The sequence below is a fragment of the Callorhinus ursinus genome, unplaced genomic scaffold (assembly GCF_003265705.2).
Source record: "Callorhinus ursinus isolate GAN/ISIS: 27379988/994484 unplaced genomic scaffold, GSC_fseal_2.0 scaffold71, whole genome shotgun sequence".
NCBI lineage: Eukaryota > Metazoa > Chordata > Mammalia > Carnivora > Otariidae > Callorhinus > Callorhinus ursinus.
The window spans coordinates 4481711-4506989 of record NW_027397133.1 but is presented as its reverse complement, the minus strand read 5'-3'; the positions used below and the strand labels follow the sequence as shown (position 1 = coordinate 4506989).

At 51.3% G+C, this 25279-nt stretch overlaps 1 protein-coding gene across 1 annotated transcript in view; it reads right to left on the bottom strand.

Annotated features, from left to right (window-relative positions):
* Nucleotides 1-18246: 18246 nt before the first annotated feature.
* Nucleotides 18247-25279, bottom strand: part of LOC112807157 (outer mitochondrial membrane lipid metabolism regulator OPA3) — a 50112-nt gene continuing 43079 nt past the window's right edge. The window contains exon 2 of the mRNA XM_025849864.2: nt 18247-21887. Coding sequence (XP_025705649.1) covers nt 21451-21887 — 437 coding nt within the window. The 3' untranslated portion in view covers nt 18247-21450. The remainder of the gene's footprint in view (nt 21888-25279) is intronic.

The following is a 25279-nucleotide window of genomic DNA, read 5'->3' as shown; positions in this document are numbered from 1 at the left end:
TGGGGGTCGGCATGGGAGGGTCAGTGGGGGTAGAGGGTAGGGGTGAGGGGGTGGGGGGGTTGGGAGTGACTGCTAATGGACACACGGGATCTCTTTAGAGTGACAGAGATATTTCTAAGATTGAATTTTGGTCATGGTTGCACAGCTAGATAAATTTATTAAAAATAACAAAAGCGTCCACTGGAAACAGGAATTTTGTGGCATGTAGATTACACCTCAATAAAGCTGTTTATTTATTTATTTTTTTAAAAAGATTTTATTTATTTTTATTTGAGAGAGAGAGAATGAGAGATAGCACGAGACGGAAGAGGGTCGGAGGGAGAAACAGACTCCCTGCTGAGCAGGGAGCCCGATGCGGGACTCGATCCTGGGACTCCAGGATCATGACCTGAGCCGAAGGCAGTCGTTTAACCAACTGAGCCACCCAGGCACCCAAAACTGTTTTTAAACAAACAGAACAGAACGCCAGGGTCTCGGAGGCTCTGCCCCTGAAATGGGCTGATTCTGTCATGAGGAGGGCTCTCGGACTGAAGACGACAGCTCCCTGCTGAGCCCAAGGGGCACCCCGCCAAAACAGCAGTGGCCTCAGGAATGAGTGCTTGTATCTGTGGGGTGTTCAGTTTTCCAAAGTTGAAACCACTCTCCTGGTTTGGGGATGCGTCATTGTTGTCAGCCAGGAACGGCATGGAACTGAAACTGGAGAATCCCATGGCTTTCCCAAATGGGGATTACTCTTCTCCCACAACCAGCAGCCAGGGCTGCCATGGTGGCCCCGGGATGTCACCAGGGACCCAGGCTCCTGCTCTCTCAGCCTTACTTCCCTCATGATGGGGATTTTAGCCACATGCCCCAAAGATGCCTGCTTTCCCTCTGGGGGCCACATCCTCCTTCTAGGTGATAGGCAGGGCAGGGCTGGTCAGAAAGCATGTGCATCTGATCTCTCCCTTTTTATGAGAAAGCCACTGGGTTTCCTGAAAACCCCATGGAGCAGATTGGCCTCCGTATCATGGAGCCACTTTTCTCTGTGGGGCGGCGGCGGGGAGGGGGGGTCCAAGATTCTTGGCTGCCCACATGCTTACACCTAATCAAACGGGGGTTCTCATGATGGAGAGGTGGGGGAGAAGGGCGACTTGGCAAGAACTGGAGTGTGTGCCAAAGTGAGTGCTGCTGGTGGGCCCTCACCTTTCACTACAGCCCCCTGCCGCCCTGCCGAAGACTGCTGCTCTCCAGCCCTGGCAACCAGCTCTCAGGCTTGTGGGCCAGGCCGGGCCATCTTGCCCCCTCTCTGGACCTGAAATCTTGAGCAAGGCTTCAGGGATGCTCCTCCCACTCCCTGAGCTACACTCACTGCGAGAAGCCACAGAGAAAACACACGTGCCCTCCACAGGCGCTGCAACCTGGCATTTGTGGTGGGTAGTGAGATCTCAAAAGCCGAGCAGTGTTCGCTTGGGGGAGGGGAGGGGCTTGAGCAAACTTGGGGAATGATGAGATGTGTTCACTATCTCAGGACGTATGTAGGTCAAAAGTCAAGTTACACACTTTATATATGTGCGTTATATTGTGTGTCACGTACACCTCCCTAAAGCTGCTTTAGGAGAAAAACCAAGGTAAGGCAGGATAAGCAGCTTAGAAACAGATAGAAGGACTGAGAGTTGGTTGCTCAGAGAAAAAGTCCTGACTCTAAAATGATCACAAGGCCGCATGTGATCTATCCCGTTGCTGACTTTCTGGCCGTTCCCATTCAGTGCTCTCAGCCCCCTTTGCTCCCCCTCATCTCTGGGCTTTTGCATATGTCATTCCTTCTGCCTGCAACACACACTCCTTCCCACACTCACCCTGAATTTTCAGGTCCTGGCTCAGACGCTTCCTCCTGTGGGAAGCCCTTCCTGACCACCCAGGCTGGGTCTGTCACCCTCTGTATGGGCTTTGCCATCCCAGCTCCAACCACTCTGGGTTGTCACCATCTGGGGAGTGGTCTGTCTCCCCCATGGACTGGGAGTCCCAAGAATGCAGGGTCAAGAGCGTCTTGGTCACTCCTGTATTCCCAGCACAGCCGAGTAAGGGGCCAGGCACAGAGCAGGTACTGAGGGAATAGTTATTAAAAAACATCAGTCAATCTGGGGCACCTCGGTGGCGCAGTTGGTTAAGCGACTGCCTTCGGCTCAGGTCATGATCCCAGGGTCCTGGGATCAAGCCCCGCATCGGGGCTCCCTGCTCGGCCAGAAGCCTGCTTCTCCCCCTCCCACTCCCCCTGCTTGTGTTCCCTCTCACACTGTCTCTATCTGTCAATTAAATAAATAAATAAAATCTTTAAAAATAAATAAGTAAAGGGCGCCTGGGTGGCTCAGTTGGTTAGGTCATGATCCTGGAGTCCCGGGATCGAGTCCCACGTCGGGCTCCCTGCTCAGCGGGGAGTCTGCTTCTCCCTCTGACCCTCTTCCCTCTTGTGCTCTCTGTCTCTCATTGTCTCTCTCTCAAAAAAAAAATAAATAAAATCTTTAAAAATAAATAAATAAATAAGTAAAATAAATAAAAATAAAAACATCAGTCAATCAATCAATCAGTCAACCAATGAATAAATAACCTCCCAACTACAAAAGAGCAAAAGGTACTCTTACAGTGGACGGACCTGGTGGTCACCACTCAAACCAAGTGGTCAAACTCAGCATCATCCATAATGGGACCAACTGACATCATGACCGGATGAAGGTGTCATGGGACAGACACAGCATCACCCACAGAGTTTTCCTGCTGAAAATGTCCACTCTGGGGCGGCGCCTGGGTGGCTCAGATGGTTGAGCGTCTGCCTTTGGCTCAGGTCATGATCCCAGGGTCCTGGGATTGAGCCCTGCATTGGGCTCCCTGCTCGGCGGGGGGCCTGCTTCTCCCCCTCCCTCTGCTTCCCCCTCTGCTCATGTTCTCTCTCTCTCTCTGTATCTCTGTGTCTCAAATGAATAAATTGAAAAAAAAAAAAAAAGAAAATGTTCACTCTGAATCTAACCAGTAGTCCAGAGTGTGGGTCATTTTCTGCAGGACAACTGAGCTGGAAGTTTTCAAAAATCCAAAGTCATACAAATCCAAAAAAGGCAGAGCTGTCCTAGATTTCACAAGATTAAAGAGATGACTATAAAATGTAATGTGTGGGCCATGACTGAATCCTGGGTTGGGCGGAAAGAAAATCTATAAAAGATATTTTGACATTGCTAGAGAAATTCAAAAACAAGCAGTTTCTTAGATGACATTATGAAATTATTAAGAATATTCTTAGTGCTGGGCACCTGGGTGGCTCAGTTGGCTAAGTGTCTGCCTTTGGCTTAGGTCATGATCCCAGGGTCCCAGGATCGAGCCCCGCATCAAGCTCCCTGCTAGGCAGAGAGCCTGCTTCGCCCTTTTCCTCTGTCTGATGCTCTGCCTACTTGTGCTCTCTCTCTCTCTGTCAAATATATAAATAAAATCTTAAAAAAATTTTTTTTCTTAGTGTATAATGACTTTTTTGGATTGTGTGGGAGAAGGTCCTTATTCTTAGAAGACATACACATAAGTTTTTAAGGGTAAAGTGCCATGACATCTGCAAATTACTTTCAAATGATTCAGTGGAAAAAAAAATCTGTGTACATATGGAGACATATATAGAGACATAAAGCATTATAGACTAATGTTTGTGTGTCCCCCCCCCCAGTATATATGTTGAAGCCCTAACCCCCAATGTGATGGTATTTGGAGGTGGGGCCTCTGGGAGGTAATTCGGTTTAGATGAGGTCATGTGGGTAGGACCCCCCAGGATGGGATTGGTGCCCTTATAAGAGAGAAAGAGACACCAGGGGGCTCTCTCTCTCTCTCTCTGCCATATGAGCACACCGTTAGAAGGCAGCCGTCTACAAACCAGGAAGCAGGACCTCACCAGGAACTGAATCTGTTAGCACCTTGATCTTGGACTTCCCAGCCTCCAGGACAGTGAGAAAATAAATGTCTGTTGTCTAAGCCCCCCAGCCTGTGGTATTTTGTTATAGCAGTGCAATCTTAGACTCACAGACATAAGCACGCAGATTCAAGATATCTGTAGGGCACAGACAAGGCACAATGTGAACAAGTGCTGAATCTAGTAAGGGTATCTGCGTGTTCTTTGTATAGTTTTTTCCATTTTTCTGTAGGTTTGATAATTTTCCAAATAAGATGTTGGGGACAACTAAACTGCAAAAAAAAAAAAAAATTTGAGTATGTAAAGAAAATATACCAAAATGTAAGTAAGTGCTGATGATTTCTGGCAGGTAGGTTTTATGATGGTCTTGATTTTTAAATTTTCTCCTCTGAGGGCACCTGGGTGGCTCAGTCAGTTAAGCGTCTGCCTCGACTCAGGTCATGATCTCAGGGTCCTGGGATAGAGCCCCACATCGGGCTCCCTGCTCAGTGAGGAGTGTGCTTCTCCTGCTTCCTCCGTCCCTCCCCCCACTTCCCACCCCCGCTTGTGTGCGCTCTCTCTGTCTCAAATAAATAAATAAAATCTTAAAAAAAGTCATAAAAAATAATAAAAATAAATTTTCTCCTCTGAATACTGGGGACTTGCTCAGTTAAATGAGAGAGGAAAACCCAAAATGTACACATGATCAGATCCAGCAGTTGTCATTTCCAGGAATTATTCTTAAGAAACTAACAATGGGATGCACAAAGATTTAGCCCAGGGCCCCTGCAGCCCAGCATGGCTCTCTGGGGGAGGTCCTTTCTGGCTAATCACTGGGGTGGTGCCCTCCAGGGCAAGGAGAGGCTGTGCCATTGTGTGGTGTGTGGTGGGTCCATCTACTACTAAGTTTAAAGCTCAAGACCCAAGGTGACTGGGTGGCTCAGTCAGTGGAACATGTGACTCTTGATCTTGCGGTCACGAGTTTGGGTGTGGAGATTACTTAAAAAAAATTTTTTTTTAAAGATTTTATTTATTTATTTGACAGAGACAAAGCGAGAGAAGGAACACAAGCAGGGGGAGTGGGAGAGGGAGAAGCAGGCTCCCTGCCGAGCAGGGAACCCAATGTCAGGCTCGATCCCAGGACCCTGAGATCACGACCTGAGCTGAAGGCAGACGCTTAACGACTGAGCCACCCAGGCGCCCCGAGATTACTTAGAAAATTAAAAAAAAAATTTAAAAACATAAAAATAAAGCTCAAGACCCATGGGCAAGTCAGAGGGGCAGGGGGTTAAATTCTCAGGTGCCTTGTGTACTGCCTCCTGTCTCCTGCAAGATTAAGCACTAGATGCCTACGGAAGTAACCTGCTCACTAACATAGCTTGTAAAGACTTCCTTCCTCTCTCCTCTCACTTTCCTCCAAAAGTCAAAGGATAGCAGTAATTCATTCTCCTTGTAATTACCTTCCAAAGAGGGGAATAAGGGGCCCTATTTGCAGGGGGAAAAAAAGCAACTCGATTGTTTAAGAGGTACCGAGTTTCTGTTTGGAATGATGAAGAAGTTCTGCACAAAGAGGGTGTTGATGATAGTCGCACAGCACTCTGAGTGTACTTAATGCCACTGAATTGTATATGCAAAATGGCTAGAATGATCACTTGTATGTTACGTACATGTTGTCAATTTAAAAAGAAAAGATAATTTGGTAATGAGAAATGAGTCTCGGTACAGCTCTGTTTCACCCCCAACTGGTCAACAGGCATGGTGTACCGCCATGCAATTCTGCCAGTAACCACCCAGAGTTAGTGCAGGCTCCACAGAGTGAAGGCTCAGTGCCACAGGATGGCTCCCACTCCAGGGAGCAGCCATGAGTGGGGTTCCCAAGCCACCTGCACTTCTGACCAACTGGCGACAAACTCAGGGGCTCCCGCAAACCCCCTTAGGTTCAAAACTTTGCTGGAACCACTCACAGAATGCCCTGGCAACGTTATACCTACTATTGCAGCAGGTAAGGTGTAGGGGGGATCGTGGGGCTTCCACCGGACAAGAAGGCTTTCAGCTGGCCCTTCAAACATGGCTGCCAACCAGGAAGTGTCTCAGGCCCAACAGGTAGGCAAGAGAGATGGGATTACTGGCTATGTGACTGAACCAGAAAGTCAGGCTGGCTTCGTCATCATCTTATGCTAGGTCTTTCCACCAGCCCCACCCAGAGTCACCTCAGTAGCATAACAAAGGTATACTTATCACTTATGAATTTAACAAAGGCTTCTGAAGCTATATAAGAACGAGTAAAACTGGCTAACAGATATATTCTTTATTACCCTACAAGGACGAAGGCAAGTACTCAACACACTCCCCCTCCCCACCCCGCATGAGCTATGGCTGCTATGATATGCACCAACCAGCGGCAGCCAGATGCAGGCCAGTGCCCTGGAGCAGTGCCTGCTGGGAATCCCGATTCCTCATCTTCTTCAGTAAGGGCCTCCCACCACATGTCTCTTCCCACTGGAGGCTCCCCAACCTTCACATCTCTCTCTCTCTTGCAGCTCACTTTCTCCTGCTGCTCCCATTCCTGCAAGGAAGGCTCCATCCCTCCAGAGGTGAGCATGATGTGAGGGACAGGGAGGTCTGACCCCTCTGGGGTGGCAGAGGATGGGAAGGCTTTCTGGGGAACGTCTGAGAGGGAAGTATGAAATATCAGCCAGTTCAACTGAGACACTGAGTGATGAGCTGAGCCTCAGTCTCTGAAGGAACTGGGGGCCCTGGGCAGGGGCTGAAGGGCTCCAGCCCCCTGAGAAGCACAGGCTGTGGTCTCTGGAGGGGACCCTGGCCAGCTGGCTTTGCACGGGTTAAGTCAGGGAAACAGCAAGAGACAGGGTCAGAAGGTTGGGGCTCTAGCAAACTGGGATTGTGCCAACTTCAAACCCAAACCATAAAGGCAGAGGGGCCAGCCCTAGGACCCATTTGGGACCCCATCCTCGGCCCCCAGGGGCCTGGACCGTGAAGGCAGCTGGTACTGAGTGGGGCCTAGAAAGGAAGGGCAAGGGCGTCGCCTACAGACGGGTGGCGCACACCTTCTACCTCAGTGCCTCTGCCCTGCTGTAGTACCAGCCTCAGGGCTGCAGCTGTGACCTAGCTCCCATTGCTCCCCACTTCGGGTTCTGGGGTAGCCCCTGTGAGGATCCCCGCTTGAGCTGCATGTGGGTGCGGGGGGCAGGGAGTGCTTCTTTGGCAGGAGCAGAAACGGGCCGTCTGCTGGGCTCAGAGGGAGAAGGGGAGTGATGGGCTGAGTCAAGAGCCAACATTGAGGCCCGTCCCACTAGGGGCCCAGCTGGTGAAGCTCTTCTTTTTTTTAAAAAAGATTTTATTTGTTTATTTGACAGAGAGAGACATAGCAAGAGAGGGAACACAAGCAGGGGGAGTGGGAGAGGGACAAGCAGGCTCCCCGCTGAGCAGAGAGCCCGATATGGGGCTCGATCCCAGGAACCCTCGATCCCAGGAACCCGGGATCCTGACCTGAGCTGAAGGCAGACGCTTAACGACTGAGCCACCAGCGCCCTGGTGAAGCTTTTCTGTGAAAACTCCTGTAGTTCAACCTCACTTGGCGCCTTAAAAAAAAAAGGCAAGGGCAAGAAAGAGCAGGGAGAAGGGCAGAGGCTGAGCCAGCCGTGTCTGGCCCCTAGGGGAGGTGCTGATGACAAGAAGGGAGTGGTGGCTGCCATGTGGCAGTGTGGCCCTGGACCCCAAGGACTTCGAGTGGAGCTGCTGCAGAGACTTCTACCCCTTCCACTGCCCCACGCAGAGGTGCTGCCAGACCGATGAACTTGTTCATCGTCATCCCCATGGACCCCCAGAAGTCTGAGACTGAGGACTGCAGGACGTACACCCAGGAAACCCTAGGTAGGTCCTGGCCCTGCTGGTGGTTTCTCCTTCTGATCCTTCTGCTCTCTTGGGGACACAGAGACCCCTTCCTCTTCCCTTCCTTTCCAGGACCTCTGCTCTCCACAGAGAGACATGTGCTACCAGATGGGGGCGGGGGGTCTGTGTCCCAGCTTCCCCCGTGTGACTTTGGACAAGTGTCCTGCCCTCTCTGGGCCCAGTTTACCTGTCACCAGGTGAAGGGGATGCAGAAGAACTTCTCATCCAGACAGAGGCGGGCTGGGGCTTTCGTGGTCCCTTCCCACAGCCCCCAAAGTGACACGTCTGGAGAGGAGTGTCCTCTCTGTTTGCAAGTCAACGGGACAGCCCTTCTTGTGTTCTGCCCTCTTTCGAGCCCTTCCCCTCCCCCAACCAGGTCCCAGAACCCCATGCGTGTGATGGGAAGTCCCCTGGGTGTCCCACAAGAATGTCTGACTCCACGTGTATGCAGGAATGGGTGTGTGGGCAAAGTGGAGAGGCTCATCTTGTTGTTGGAAGTCATGATCAAGTGGAAATCACCCAGTGGCCACCATCCAGCAGCTGGGCCACCTGCTGCCCCTTCAAGGGTCTCATAGGGGTATTTCAAGATCAAGGGAAACCCTGTCCCTAAACCTGGACTGGTCATGACCAGGGTGTCTGGATTTCTCTTCTCTACATGTTACAGAGTAAAATGAAGATTGGTGGGAAGATCTGTGCACATTCTTGCGTGAAGATACCCCGATGGCGTAGTGTGTAAATGAAGGGTGTACGTTATGAACCGGTTTTGATGAAAAGCAAATTCTACTGTTTTTAGCCCCCGTTTCTGCTGGGTGGTGCGTCATCAATAAAAGCCTATCCTTCACTCAGTGTCAGCCTTTTATTGGCTTGCTGCACGTGGGGATGGAGGGGACGAACTCTTGTTGGCTTCAGTTACAGTAATTGGCTGTAATGGCTTAAACATTCATCAGCTCAAACAGGACAGGTGAGGTTCTGCTCCAGAGCAGTTGGTGTTGCGGTTCCTGGTCTCATGCTCCCCCCAAAAAAGCTGAAGACCGCTGGGGCTATGATACTTCTCTAAGGTCCCCAGACCTACTCTCTCCATTCTTGCCAGGTCTTGTCTGCTCCCAGGAGGCTGAGTGCTTGGGAAGGCATCACCGCGAACCGTCCTCTGGATGCTGGTGGGCACTCACTTTGGACAGCACCCACAAGAGAGGAGGGGGATGGGAGGAAGTAGAGGTGGGGAACATCTCTCCTGTTCCCCCGCAGGGCCAGCGGCTGTGCCCTTGACCTGAGGGTGCAGTTCTTGCACCTGCTCATCTGGGATGGGCTCCTGGTGCCCTGCTGAGATCTCGGGATGGCTATCAGCTTTGCTGTGTCCACTCCCTGGGTCCCTCAGCATCCTTCCCCAGATCCCTTCAGCGACACCTGCATCCTGCACTGAAATCTCTCCAATAACCAAAACTAACAAAGGAAACCAACACGAAAAGCTTACGGAGCTCCCTAGGGCTCTGGGGGACCACGTCCTGTGGCAGCCAAGCCTCCGCACATTCTGTACCTTTTCAGAGGACACCCTCCCCTCTGGAACTTCAGCTTAAGCCAGAGCTCCTCTGGAGACCAGTTCATAAGTCAGCTCGCACCTGGCCAAGTGTGAAGCCCTCTCCTCTGAGACTCTTTAATGATCACTTAAAAGACAGATACAGAACACTTGATAGGATGATTCCCACTTTGTACATATGTGCATATCTACCAACATATATACAAATGCGTAACTTTTTCTCTGCCGACACTCACACGCGCGTGCACTCACGCAGAGGACATGAAACATAGCTAGAAGTGAACACTGATCATCTCTGGATAGCAGGATTACAGATGATTTTTATCATTCCACTTTATGCTTTTCAGTGTTGCTGAGTTTTCTGTAGGGAGCCTGCTGTGCCTTGAAATACGTAGAAAATAATGACTGGAAAACAAAGAAATTATCTGAATGGAATCCATTTCTGGACGGACCAGTGTTCACAGGTGTCAGGTCATGCAGAGCCTCCTTGCCCTGCATGCTCTCCTCTCCATGGCCCACAGCCTGTGTAAGCTGGTTGCCGACCTCTCATTCCCGTCCCACTAAGCTGCACACTCTAAGCTCTGGGAGAGGAACATTAAAAAAAATGTTTTTATGGATTTCCTTTCCACTGGCATCTCTGGGCCTTTGCACATGCTGTTCTCGCTACATCTGGGCTCCCCTGGATTTCACCCCATGCACCTTTTTCCCTTTGTTAATTTCAGTCTGTGTCCTTACATTGGAATCAACATGAGTATATCAGTTTTTCTGAGTCCTAGGAGTCCTAGCAAATCATTGAGCCTGAGGGTGGCTTGGGGGACCCCCACCCAAGGAGATTCAAAGATTCTAAGATGTGGTTCTTGTAAAACCCTTCACACAGTGCCTGCAGCGCAATAAATGTGAAATCTAGGAGAATCACTTCCGCTGTGCCTCAGTGTCCTCTTCTGCAAAACGGGGGGCCATAATCATCCTGTACTCGTAGGATGGGGATGTTTATAATTTGGGGTGAAGAAGCTCTTCCCAAACAAGGGAGGAAAAGTAAGAGCCATAAAAGAAAAGATGGGAAAATCTGGCTTATCAAAATTAAAAGAAAAAATTGTAGGACAAAAGACACCCTAAACAAGCATTAAGGACAAGTAAAGCAGGCATTCATCACAGGAATTCGAGTGTCCAATAAACAGCTACGCCAAACCCGCTAGGGGTCATCAGGGAAGCACCGAGCATGTCTCCCATGCCAAGCATCTTACCGCACAGCTCCAATGAGAGGTTTGCCAGAAAGCCACGGGAGGACAGAGGCAGAAACGGGAGGGATGTGGCAGTGAGCCTGGGAGTGCGGGGGGTCACCAGCAGCTGGCAGAGGCAAGGAACAGGTTCTCCCCCTAAGGGAGGGAGGACGGGGCGCCTGGGGGGCTCAGTCGGTGAAGCGTCCGCCTTTGGCTCAGGCCATGGTCCTAGGATCGAGTCCCGCATCAGGCTCCCTGATCAATGGGGAGCCTGCTTCTCCCTCTGCCTGTCGATGAGATTTGCCTGTTCCCGAACTTTGTATCAAAAAACAAACAAACAAACAAACAAACAAACCCAGAGGATTACAACCTAGAACAGCACAGATGCATCTCCCAGATACTATGTGGAACAGAACAAGCCAGATCCCAAAAGAGAACATTCCGTACCAGTCCATCAAATACAAAGTTCAGGAACAGGCAAATCTCATCGACAGTGACAGATTTCAGAAGAGTGGTTACCCCTGGGAGGGGGTGCTGCCTGGGAGGCAGCAGATCAGAAGGGAGCATTCCTGGAAACGTCCCCTGTCTCCATCGGGGTGCTGGTTAATATGTATATCCATTTGTAAGAATCCACTGAGACATACACCAGGGCAGTTTATATACTTTACGGTATGCTTATTTTATTTCAACTAAAACCATAATTAGAAGAAAAGAGAAACAAACATCCAATAAGGAAAATGACCCAAGGTTAGAAACAAGACAATGTGGAATAAATAAACTGCCCAGTAAAATAATAAGCCAGTAAAGGTAGGATCACTTTTTCAATATATACTACTTAAACGTGCTGTCAAAATACCCATGTCCATAGTCGAGAAGTTATTTTTTCTCCCCGGCAACACAGCAGAAAACCACAAGAAGTGTCTGGAAAATCCGGGCCCTCCATTAGGCCAGCAAAGTGGAGTAGCCTTGTTCTTTCTTTGAGAGGTCAGAGCTACTCGGGGTGAGCCATCAGAGAGAGACTGAGGGAGTGTATTAGTCTCCTCTGACTGCTGTAACATACTACCTACCATGAACTTGATGACTCAACCCAGAAATGTGTTCTCTCTCAGTGCTGGAGAGCAGAAGTCCAAAATCAGCATCACTGGGCCGTGATCAAGGTGTCAGGTGAGCTGCAGTCCCTCCAAAAGCTCAAGAGGAGAATCAGTTCTCTGCGTCTTCCAGCTTCTGGTGGCTGCTGGCTTTCCTGGGCTTCTGGCTGCCCCACCCCAACCTCACCTCCATCTTCATGTGGCCTCTCCTCTGTGTGTGTGTGATTTCCCTCCGACCATCTCTCATGAGCACACTGTGATGGCAGGTGGGACCCGGTCAGACAATCCAGAAAAATCTCTGCATCTTAAGATTTTTTTTTTTAATATTCTATTTATTTATTTGACAGAGAGAGACACAGCGAGAGAGGGAACACAAGCAGGGGGAGTGGCAGAGGGAGAAGCAGGCTTCCTGCGGAGCAGGGAGCCCGATGCAGGACTCGATCCCAGGACCCCGGGATCATGACCTGAGCCGAAGGCAGACGCTTAATGACTGAGCCACCCAGGGCGCCCCTGCATCTTAAGATCTTTAACTTCCTCATGTCTGCAGAACTTTTATCATGTGAGGTCACATTCACAGGTTCTGGGGATGAGGACTTGTGCGCTTTGGAGGCGGGGAGAGCGCACCATTCCATTCTGCCTATGCCAGGGTCAGGGGAGAAGGGCCTGGAGGCTACAGGCTGGCTGGGATTTGGCCAGGTTTCTTGTGATTCTCATGGATTCACTGACTCCGGAGATGTCATGCAGGAGAGTTAGTGAGTGACAGAGGGAGGCGTAAAGGGTCCACACTAGAGAGGTCCCATGGGGAGAAACTGAAGCTCCTGCCAAGAGCCAGCTCCAATTTGCCAGCCTTGTGAGTAACCCTCCTTGCAAGTGGACTGTACACCTGTCAAGTCTTGGGGTGACTTCAGTCCTGGCCCGAACCTCATGAGAGATCCAGAGCCAGAACCACCCAGAATGCCCAGCTAAGCCGCTCCCAACTCTCTGACCCTCAGCAACCCTGTGAGATGACAAACATTGACTGTTGCTTCAGACTCTTCATGTTTGAGTCAGCTGAGTAGTAACTAATACATGTGGCTGCAACAGGGTCCTCCGAGGGACTTCATCCCTACCCCAAACCTCATTGTTCTCAACGACGCTGCATTTCTCTGGTTTTACATACCCAGAACTTAATTTAGGAAAGCTGAAGAGAGCAGAGCGTTCATCACCTACCACTCACTGTCTCCCTGCTCGGTCATGACTAGCCAGGCACCATGTTTCTATGTGACTGCAGGTGCCCCCAGGGAGATGCAGACATGGGGGTAACACAGCATCGGGCAGCTTGTCCCTAGGAGATGCTCATGCTCGTGCGGGACATGGTAATTCTGGACATGCTAAAATCTGGAAGACAAACTCTGATCTCTGCTTAGATGCCCCCACCCCCAACTCCAAACTGGCAGATTCGCCACATGCGGCACCTCCCCCCAGAACAACCTTTAAGATAATAGGTGACATTCACTGCCAGATGGAAAGACTGACGCTGGCTCTCAGTCCCACCAGCAATATTCCCGACACTTCAGGTTGCTGAGAGAAGCTCAGTGTTAGAGGTATGGAGGGATTAAATGGGTCTGTGACAAAGAGCCTTGGCCACCCAGCTTGGTACTAAGCACTCAACAGACTGACGCTCTTATTATTTTATTCCACAGAACCTAGCCGTTCTGCAGGAAGCAGGCTGAAAAGGCTGCGTGCCATACGATGAAAAACTATCTGACATTCTGGAAAAGAAAATAAGAACACCTGGGGTTGCTTAGGGGCTCAGGGAGAGGGAAGGGAGGGAGGAACAGGTGGGGCACAGGGGTTTTTTAGGGCAGTGAAGCCATTCTGTGTGATACTCTAACGGTGGATACATGGCATTATACATTTGTCCGAACCTGTAGAATGTAGAACACTGAGTGGAAACCCCAGTGAAAACTATGGACTTTAGTAACGTGTCAATATTGACCCGTCAATTGTAACGAATATACCACACAAGTACCAGATGGTAATCACAGGGGCAGCTATGAATGGATGGGGGGTTGGGGGGGAGATACATGGGAATTCTCCGTACTTTCTGCTCAATTTTTCTGTAGACCTAACACTGCACAAAAAATATAAAGTCTATTAACTTTTTAAAAATACGTATCAAGGCACAAGAATAACTCAGATAAATCTGAACATAAGAACAAGACTGCCGGGTGGCTGAGAAGAGATCAAAATATATTTTCAGGGGCGCCTGGGTGGCTCAGTTGGTTAAGCATCTGTTTTCCGCTCAGGTCGTGATCCCAGGGTCCTGGGATTGAGCCCCGCTTCGGGCTCCCTGCTCCGCGGGGAGCCTGCTTCTCCCTCTGCCACGCCCCCTGCTTGTATTCCCTCTCTCGCTGTGTCTCTCTCTGTCAAATAAATAAAATCTTTAAATATATATATATATTTTTTCAAAGTCTTGTCATTCAAAACAAGATGGTGTTGGAGCATGACAGACAAACAGACGGTGGGACAGGACTGAGGAAGAGGTGCCAGTGTCAAGGGGACATAGTGGGTACTGCTGTCCATTCCCAGGGGAGGCGGGAAAGGATGGCGCATCCCTCACACACCTCAAGACACGAGCCAACCATTCATTTGGAAACTGAAGAACACAGATCCTGACCTTCCACTCTTCAAAAACCACAACAGAACAGAACAAAAAGCTACTCTTGATAGATGACTTAACCACAAAGAAAACTTGAATAAAAGTACGAGAAAGTAGAGCTGTAGATAGATATCCTTGAGGTAAAGGAGTCCTTCTCACAGAAAAAATCCAAATGCCTTAAAGGAAAAAGACTAATGGATTTGGTTATTTTTTCTTTTAAAGATTGATTTATCCCAGGACCCTGGGATCGTGACCTGAGCCGAAGGCAGACGCTTAACGACGGAGCCACCCAGGCGCCCCTATTTTATTTTTTTTAAGTTTATTTATTTAAATCATGTCTACACCCAACGCGGGGCTCAAACTCACAACCCCAAGACCAAGAATCGCATGCTCTTCTGACTGAGCCAGGCAGGCACCCCAGATTTGGTTATTTTATTTTTTATTTATTATTATGTTTTAAGATCTTATTTATTTATCTGACAGAGATAGAGAGAGAGAGAGAGCACAGGTAGGCAGAGAGGCAGGCAGAGGCAGAGGGAGGAGCAGGCTCTCCGCCAAGCAGGGAGCCCAATGCGGGACTCGATCCCAGGACCCTGGGATCACGACCTGAGCCGAAGGCAAGACGCTTAACGACTGAGCCACCCAGGCGCCCGATTTGGTTATTTTAGAACGAAAATAGTTTTCAGTTGGACAAAACATACCAGAAACGAACATTAAAGGGAGAGTGAAAACAGGCATTTTCCAAAAACAGTACAAATGTCCAATAAATGGCTACAAAGATGCTCGACCTACAGGTAAGTAGGAAAATATAAGTTAAAAGAACAATTACAGTCCACGCGCACTTCTACTGCTTGAAAATCTTTCAAGTTGGATCATTCCACGTGTTGACACTCCGCAGAATTTTCGAGGGCGTTTTTATATTACATTCGGTTCCTTCAGCTCTTGGCATCTAAGGAAAGACTCACGCTGGCCAGAGAAGCACATAAAGACCGCTGAGTGTCGCAAGAGGGTAGCAGCGGACAGCTCATAAGGGGGTCTCAAGTGTGACCAGATCATTCTTAAAAGGGGTCTGCCAGAGTTCCCCCAAACGGGAGGCAGGATTCCTTTCAGGGAGGGGACTTTGGTTTCTCTGAAATGGCTGAACTTTTATGAAGAGAGTGTGCAATCTAGAAAAAAGAAGAGTTCAAGGCACAGGGATGGGCCCTTTGAGCGCGGTGGGCACATTGGATGTGACGGAGCCATCGGTGACCACCCCCCACCCCTGGTCCATGACCGCCCTTACCTGGCAGAGGTGCCTCTGGGGAGCCTGACCTGGGCACTGCCATTCTAGGGGCGAGGGGCACTCTAAGCCCAGGGGTCCCAAGTCCCAGACCACCACCTCCACTTTCCTCATTCCTCTAGGAGGTGCCACATGGACAGCAGGAGCGTTCCCTGAGGGGGGAGTCGAGATAATGTCAGAGACACAGCCTGAGAGTGAGCTCAGTGACGTCAGAGATGAGTAAAGATGAAAACTGTCTTCCCAGCCCTCCCTGGCTACAGTTCAGAATAACAAAAACCTGCCAAAGGGCGTCCAAATCTGAGACGACCTGGGGATAAGGAAGGGCAGGGGCTCCCAATATCTCCTTGTGCCTGGTTCCGCGGTAGCCTCACCGTCTTGAGATATGCCAGTGTTTCCCTTCTAGGTGCACAGAGCAAAAAACCTAGAAGCTTTCAGTGACACCCCCACATCCCATCGCTCAGCAAATCCTGTCTGCTCCACCTCTGAAATGCCAATATGCCCAGAATCCCACTTCTCCCGCTGGTCCGGCCACCATGCCCCCCACACCTGGACAATCACAGTCTTCTCTTTACCGGACGGGCAGCTTTCACCTTTGCCCCCCCATAGTCCGTTGGGAGGGACCCTAAGTCAGCCCATATCCCTCCTCTGCTCAGAGATCCCACGGCTCCTGCCTTGCCCAGAATAAAAGCCAAAGGCCCAGGGCAGCCCACTTTATGTAGGTCTGTATAATACATACATAAGTATATGCCCTTTTTTTTTTTTTAAAGATTTTATTTATTTATTTGAGAGAGAGAGAGAATGAGAGATAGAAAGCACGAGAGGGAAGAGGGTCAGAGGGAGAAGCAGACTCCCTGCTGAGCAGGAAGCCCGATGCGGGACTCGATCCCGGGACTCCAGGATCATGACCTGAGCCGAAGGCAGTCGCTTAACCAACTGAGCCACCCAGGCGCCCAATGCCCTTCTTTATGAGATAGAAAAAAATAGAAAGTAACAGAGTGCATTGCACATGGTGACAGCAATCATCATTTTGCGAAACTTTTGTTCTAACCATATATGTAATACATAATGTATGATGTTAACATTGTGTTATCGAATACATATAACAGGTTTTATATGTTTATAATACATATTAGGTACAAAGGATACATCTGTATCTGTGGCTTTTCTTCATGAAAAGGAATACGGTAAGAAGTTATCAGACTGCAAGCTACATATTAAGGGTATTCAGTGAAATTTTCATTCCAATGATACACACACACACAACATATACTATACAATGTTATGTTACATATTACATAAAAAGTATTGTATTATATACTATGTCACATAATGGATGAATTATGCCATATTTATAATACACAGAGTGTGAACTGTAAGTTATATAAATATGTATATGGTATAAACTCTGCTTCTCACTGTGGCTTGCCGCCATGGGTTGAAAGATGGAGGCTTTTTTTTTTTTTTTTAAGATTTTATTGATTTATTTGAGAGAGGAGCAGAGGGAGAGAGACAAGCAGACTCTTGAGCGCGGAGCCCGACGCGGGGCTCAATCTCATGACTCTGAGATCATGACCTGAGCTGAAATCAAGAGTCGGGCGCTCGACCAACTGAGCCACCCAGGCGCCCCATAGACTCTTGAGATCCGTGTGCAGTAGGGTTATGGCAGAGTCTTTGGGGAACGACGCCTGCAGGTGGGGAGGGAAGGAAGCAGAGTTGGGTATGGAGTAGTTGAGGAGAGATGCAGTCGCCAGTCCTCTGGGGTGCCCAGAGCTGGTAGGAGCCTCCAGAGCTGGGCCAACCAAGACAAGGGTGCTGGTTGATCTTCATTCTCCTGACTCCACTTGCTTACTATATTCCAGGGGTCAGTAAACTCTTCACTCCTGAACTCTGCCACTGGATCAGCCCTTTACATCTTTACTGCCCAACTCCTGCACTAGACGACAGCTCCGAAACGGTGAGAGCCCTTGTCTTGTTCCTGGTCGACTCCCAGCTACGACAATGGGGTCAGGCTTACAGTACGTGCTAATGAGTTGTCTGACAAGTGGGTGCAGGGCACCCACTCGATTCTCCTTTGGGCACGCTTCCCTCCATCCATTGGGGTCGGGGGCCCCAGACCTGGACGTTTGAGAGTTACAGTGGCTAGCACAGGGACGGCTATATGGGCAGATGAATCAGGCAGGGGCTTACCAAAGTCCACTTTCTCTAGGGGTGGCTTTCTCCAGGCAAGGGGCTGCCGGACTGGAAAACCAACAGAGAGGACAATGGAGCCGAGCCAGAGATGGGAGAGGCAGAGCCCTCAGGACAGCTGGGAGGCTTTTGTGAGCCAGTGTAAATGGGTTTCTGTTTTTTTTCTGCCCTAGTCCTGAGTCCCTCAGGAGGGGAGGAGTCTGGATTCAGTGAGGCCCCTTCTTCCCAAATCACCGCGGGGCAGGCAGGTAACATTGGAAAAGCAATGTCTGTGAACGGACGTCCCCCCACCGGACTGGGGGTGCCATGAGGGCAGGGTTGTGGCTGTCTCGCTCCCTGCTGGGACCCCAGCATGACACAGAGCAGGGCAGGGTACACAGTGGATACCTGAAAGTTTCCTGAATGAAAGGATAATTGGAGGACGTTTTTCCTAAGGTTGTAACGGGGTTTTTTTAAAGATTAAAAAAAAACAACAACACACATCAACTTGCAGACAACCAACTTCGTTTATAAATTTATTCTACCCCTCTCCCCAAGTCGCAAATGTATACACAACTTTAGCTAGTAGGAAACCAGAGTAAGGAAGCATCCTTCGGTCTCAGCCTCCTGCTTTTTGAGAGGGGATTCTTTGCATTTCCACACACCCTGATCCCACCCAGTGGGTGAAGCCGATGCATCCCACAAGGTCTGGCCACACGGAGGGACACGCAGGGCTGAGTTCGGAGTATTGGGACGTGACAGTAATGCCACATCAGGGTCAAGATGGCGCAGGGGCTTGAAGCTTGGGCTCTGGTATAAGACTGTCCAGCTCCTGGTCCCACTTCTGCTTTTCTTGCCTGTGTGTCCTTGGGCAGGTGACTCCCCCTTTTTGTACCTCAATTTTCTCATTAAAGAAATGAAGAAAATACTGTTAATGGCCACTATTTATTGAGATGATGGGTGGGAAGGGGCGTACGTCACAGTCGCTTAGCCTCCAGCAACCTGTGCTCCAGAGATGGGTCAGTGCCACAGGGCACCCCCAGGAGTAGCCATGGAAACTGGGCACTGAGCCCTCTCACCTGGCTCCGCCCATCCCTCCTCCCCCAGTGCTCTCTCTCGGTATCTTCTTCTCATTTATCTACTCAGGTCACTTCCGATTTTATTTTATTTTATTTATTTTTACTTAGAGCACAAGCAGGGGGAGCGGGAGAGGGAGACGCAGACTCCACACTGAGCAGGGAGCCCGATGCGGGGCTCAATCCCCGGACCCTGGGATCATGGGCCGAGCCAAAGGCAGATGCTTAATCGACTCAGCCACCCACGCACCCTCACTTCCGATTTTAAAGACACCTCCAGGACAGGACACCAGGACCCACCTCCTCAGCTCCCTCTACAGTCAGCTTCTCCCCCACTTCTAGAAGGAATTAAGATGATTTTTCAGGACCCCAGTTTCTTGGTTTTCTGTCTGGGTAGGTGTTGTGTCCAGATCACCCCGCCTGCCCCCACCCCAGCCTCCCGGAGCCCTGGCAGTGAGGTGAGGGACTGAAGAGTTGAGAGAAAGCCTGCCCCTCCCGCTTCACCTACAGCTTCTTGGAACCCAATCCAGGTAGAATGGATCTTGGATCTGACCCCATTCATTAAATGCAAAGATTTCAGGTGTGGTCCGGGGCTGCCTGGACCAGAAATTGAGGGCCCCCCACTCTCAACGCTGCCTCTGGGAAATGCCTTGGGCCTCTGTGGAGATCCCTAACCACCCCTCCTCCCCAGTAACTGCCTCCCTGCTCCCCTCTCCCCTACCGGTGCTCTCCAGCACCCTGCAACCCTTTTCCATCTCCTTCCCTGAGCCCTGACCCCCATTCTGCTCTGATTACTTCACCACCTTGGACAGCGAGTCCCTCATTGGCTTCATGGCCATGGGCAAGTCCCTTTGCCTTCCCTGGGCCTCAGCTTCCCCATCAGGGAGAGTGTTCATAGGATCACTGCCCACTCACACACATCAGCTTCTCTAATTTTAACGAGGCTTGTACCCATTTTGAAGATCCCTACGTCCTCAGACACATCCTAAAGATGACTTCCTCATTCTGGGGCTCTTTTATTCAGGCAACATAACATGGACGGTCTGCAGAACAGAATGCAGACTGGTGGGAGCTATACCCCCACTGCATCAGTGAGATCCCCGGAAGAGACACCCCATAGTAAATGCTGGTTCCAGGATTGTTCCTATCACCCCTGTGGGGAAGGCCACATGTCCCATGGGGTTTGCAAGGGTCCCAGCGTCCTCTTTGGGGTGGGGAGGTGTAGTGGGTTGAATGGTGGCTCCCTAAGAGATATGTCCACACCCATGGAACCTGTGACTGACCGTGAGTGTATCTGGGGGAAAAAAAAAACAACTCCGTAAATAAGTTAAGAATCCTGAAGTGAGATCATCCTAGGTTTAGGGTGGGCCCTAAATCCAAAGACAAGTGCCTTTATGAGAGACACGAGAAGGCCACATGAAGATGGAGGCAGAGACGAGAGATCTGCAGCCACAAGGCAAGGAACGCTTGAAGTCACCAGAAGTTAGAAGAGGCAAGGAAGTATCTTCCCCCAGGGCCCTCGGATGGAGCATGGCCCTGCTGAGTCTTTGATTTTAGATCTGTGGCCTCCAGAACTGCGAGAGAACACTTTTCTCTGGTTTTAAGCCCTCAAGTTTGTGGTCATGTTATGGTAGCCCTGGGAAACTAAGAACGGTTAAGACCAACCGGTGGCCTAGTCTAGTGGGATGGAGGTGAGGCCAAGGGCTCTGGAGGCACGGGGGCACCACCGCGTGAAGGGGGACGGATGGACCGGCCCAGAGCCCCAGGAGAGAAGGGCAAGGGTACACAGGTCAGCCGATCTGGATGGAACACAAGGAATGTGGTGGCAGTGCGCTGAGAGGCCACGGAGGAGGACCTGTCAGGAAAGGCTCAGGGACTTGGAGAACCGCTAAACGGGGGGATGAGGCTGAAGGACAGGTTGGATTTAGCCTTAGGCAGGATCCATTTTTCCACCACAGAGGGGGTGATGGGAGGGCGCTGCCAGAGAGGACCCTGCACAGACATCCTAGTAGGTTGTGCCAGACTGAAGGACTGGGGGGTAGGGATCTGTTGGAATATTCCACTTGGGGTCTCGCAGGGTGCCACAGATCAGGTTAAGGGGGAAGATACAGCATCCAGTGGTTCAAGCTTTCCCCTCAGAGAGAGTGGTGAAACCCAGCCAGAGCCCACCTTAGATGCTGGGACACTGCATTTCTGTACAATGGTCTGTGCCAATTCACAAGGGAAGCGGGGCGAGGTTCCAGGGAAAAGGATGAGCCCCAGGGCAGGGTAACATTTATCACGGAAATGGGGGCTGGAGGGGGTTCACGGCTCGATTCAGCTCAAGTCCAGTCCGTTTTTCCTCCTGCCAGAAGAGTGAGCCTGTTGTCTTCCTGGCTGGGACGGCACAGGTCCGTGTGGTGTGGGGTTGGGGTGGAGCGCTGAGCACTGTGGTCTGTACCGAGGAGCTGGGGCTTGGAGGGCGCTTCGTGGGACCGCTTCACCGGCGGGGGGGCTGGCCCCCGCGGAAGGTACCGGGGGGAGAGGCTAACTGAATCCAAGTTCCATCAAGATCCCGGTGGCTTCCGCTGGGCCAGCGCAGGCGGGGGTAGCACGGGGAGAAGGCCACATCGGGGCACACACAACCACGGCCAAGTTCAGACTTGAGCAGACTCCTGTACCTTGGCCGCGGATACCGCCTGGGACGGGGACGAGGCCTGGGACGCGGGCGGCGGGTCCCGGGCGCAGAGCTGGGCGCGCACCTCTCGCATCTGCTCTTGTAGCTCCTCCAGGGCGCTACGCGCCGGCGCCGCCTGCATCTGCGCCTGCAGGGCCTCCAGCGCCAGCGCCAGGCGGCCCACCTCGTCCTGCATCGCGTCCCAGGCGGCGCGCTGCTCCTCCTCCTTGTGACGCTGGTGCGTCTGGTGGCGCCAGTACTCCAGCACCAGGCAGCCGCCGCCCACGACGAAGATGGTGGCCTCGCCCAGCAGCTCGGCGCCCAGCTCGGCGGCCGCGTCCTCGTTCAGCGGCTTGATGACTGTGCCCCGGAAGCCCATGATGCGCATCTTGGTCCGCATCTCCACCCAGTGGTACACTGCGGGGGAAGAGAGGGGTCAGGTCGTGCGCCAGGAGCCCCCTACAAGCCCCACCCCAACGCGCTTCGGGCGTCCAGGCTGGAGCAATGGGGACACCACCACCAGAACCACGGGGGGGATCGCCTTAAACAAGACCCGCACTGGCCTAGCCCAGCAATGTTGAGTCACTGGCCTGGGGTGACCCCAGGGTATCTTTTTAAATTTCCCAAAGGATTCTGCCAAGCAGCCGGGAATCAGAAACCCTGCCCAGGAAGGGAAGTCCTCAGTCTGGTTGAGGGGTGGGGGGCAGGGAATGCCCCTGTAGGGTTACAAAGAGCTCCCAGGACCCAAAGTCCCCGGAAGGTGTACAGATTCAACTGTCAGAGGCTTTAGCCTTAGCCCCCTCTGCTCCTCCCCTCAAGCCACCAGTGGGACAGCCAAGCATTCCTCCTCCCCCGACACAGTCGTCCAACCCACTTCTCAGGAGAAAGAACCCCCGCCCAATTTCTTTCCGAATCTTCCCCAAATTCAGAGTTAGGGCTGCAGGGTAGGGGGCCCTCCTGGCTCCAAAGAAAGGGCCACTGGCAGGTGGGAATGCATGTGAAGTGATTGTGAACAGCAGGTAACTGATCCTCTTGGCAAGTCTGGTGGCTCCCATCCTCCTCTATTTTCACCAACCCTGAGGATGTAGCTAACAGTCTTGGGAGCTCTTCACAGCGAGGTGCGGGGCACGTACCTTGGAAGAGGCTCACGAGCCGACTGCTGCTGCTGGACCAAAAGCTTTCTTGCCTAGCTGCTTCTTTGTGCAGGGAGATTCTCAGCCTCTGAGTCTTAAAAACCAAGGCAGAATTATGCCGGCCCCTGACTCTCTCCTGCAGTAATTCATATTTGTCCAGGATACACGAAATCGCTGTCTAGTTCATTTGGAGACTCACGTCCAACACGGCACTTCACTTCTAATGTTTCATAATCATCCACATAAATGCATAATATATGAGGTGTTTTAAATGCATTGTGCACTAGTAATTTTAAGAGCCCAGAAGAAGTTATTTGAACATTTATAACCTTATGGTCCCCGGAAATGAAACAAAAATTAAAATCTGGATTTCTGTGCATATTTTGGTTGCTGACACATACTTTATTAGAATTCTGCAAGGGAAGTGTAAACAGAAGTTCAAGGACAAAGTTCAGGGAACAATGTGAAATTTCTGACTGTAAAGGAACAGCTTGTTCGTTTTTTTCCCCTTTAAACCAAGAGTAGCAGGCGCCAAATCACAAGTTACGTGAATTGCATTCGATACTCTGAAGGAAGGATGGCGCCAACTCTGAAAATATCAATATTCACTACACACCAGAAATTATAGCCTCTGCATCTACTTGAATTCATGGAGAAGTTTTAGCTGTCACCTTGAAAATGCACTAGGGGGTATATAACTTTTCAATGTTTTAAAGGGGCGGAGCAGCAAAAATGTTGGACGAGCTCTGCCTGGAGCCAGCAGTAGGATCTAAGGAGCCCAGCCACCCCCCCAAACCCCCATCCCCCCACCCGTGAACTGCCCAATGCGGTGCTCACTGTTACCACTAATTGTTACGGAGGCCCTGGTGTTGTGGGGTTCCTGGGGTCCGGGCTGTGCAGACTCCTCCCACACTGAGGGCCTAGCTTCAGGCCAGGCTGGGGTCCACCTGGAGCTCTGTCACCTACTGCAAGGACAGCCCACTTTGAGCCACCTCTGTAAAATGGGGAGGTGATGACCACACACCAGCCCTGGGGTGCTGGGCCGGGGGGCCGGGGCTGTAACTGTCACGTGATCCTTCATGTCAGGCCCACAAAGCATAGCGGCCGGAGAGTGGTGAGGGGAGACAGCACCAGCCTCCACCGGCCTCCCTGGGCGAATGTCCCAGCACCCCACTGTGGACCGAGCAGGACGACCTGGGTCAGTGGTCGAGGCCGGATGTGCAAATGGGAGTGGGCACGAGGGGTGGCAGCATACATGCAGGCATAGGAAATGAAACTGAAGGGTGTGTGTGTGAGAGAGAGAAGGCTTTCAGAGCAGGGGTCGATGGCAGTCTCAGATTTGGGGTTCAGGAAACAAGGTCCGCGTGGGAATGGGGGGTTGACAAGAAGGGGTAGCCGTGAGAAGCCAGGATAGGACAAGACAGAGGACAGCACCTGACCCGGGGATCCAACAGGTCCCCAGATGTCTCCCAGACACACTCACCGTGTCCAGACCTGACCCCGGCTCCCCACGCCCAACAAACACTTGTTTCTCCTCCTGGGTCCATCCTGTCACCAGGCCAGAGACTTGGGACTCAGGTGTTCCCCTCCCCCACAGCCTCTCAGCCACGGGTCTATCTCGTCTGTCTCCTAAATGTCTCTCCCACACCCCCACCCGCTGTCCTGGTCCACGCCCTGTCCCAGCTCCGACCAATGTCCCGACCTGACCTCCCCCTCCAGGGACCTTTGTCCCTCCTGCCATTCTGTGTATTCCCTTCAGAGCACCTATCGCAACTGGGACTGATCCGGCCACCCACTTGTCTGCACTGTCTCCGCACCGGCCCGTGAGGCCCACGAGGGCAGGGCCCGGGGCTGTCCCAGTCACCGTGTGTCCCCAGCACCGGCCAGCAGCAGGCCAGGCACACCAGTGATGCCCAGTATATCCTGCTGAATGTGTCAGTGGGTCCCCGCCCCAGCCTCATGCCCCTGCCCCTGGTTAAAACACAACCAAAACACAAAAAACTGCCATCCTTTTCATTACCAAAAGTAACACATTGCATGAAAATAAAGTACTCAAACTATAAAGTTAAAAGTCAGAAGCCCCGCACCTGGTCCTGATCCTTGGGCCCACCCCAAACGGTCCCCAAATCTCACCCTAACCAGCCTTTCTTTCTCGTAGCATCATGGCCCCGACATCTGATAATTAGCGTACATCACTCGCCTCTATTTCTGAGTTTTTCACCTGGAAATCTGCTCCTTTTTACACATTTTTTTTTTTAAGATTTTATTTATTTATTTGACAGAGAGACACAGCGAGAGAGGGAACACAAGCAGGGGGAGTGGGAGAGGGAGAAGCAGGCTTCCCGCGGAGCAGGGAGCCCGATGCGGGGCTCGATCCCAGGACCCTGGGATCACGACCTGAGCCGAAGGCAGACGCCCAACGACTGAGCCACCCAGGCGCCCCTCCACATTTTCTATTGAGCCCCCAGCCCTGGTATAAAAGATGAGCACTCGGTCCCCATACAGCCTGTCCTTCCTCCGTCCCTCTGCCCCCCCATTGTTACAGGTGATTTGTATACATTTCTTGTACTATTCACTTGTCACCGTCTTCCCCCTTTTGAGTGCCCCTCTCCTCCCCCACCCCCAGATCAGATCATTCCTCCACGTTACCGCGGTTGACCCACAGGTTGTTTGGTG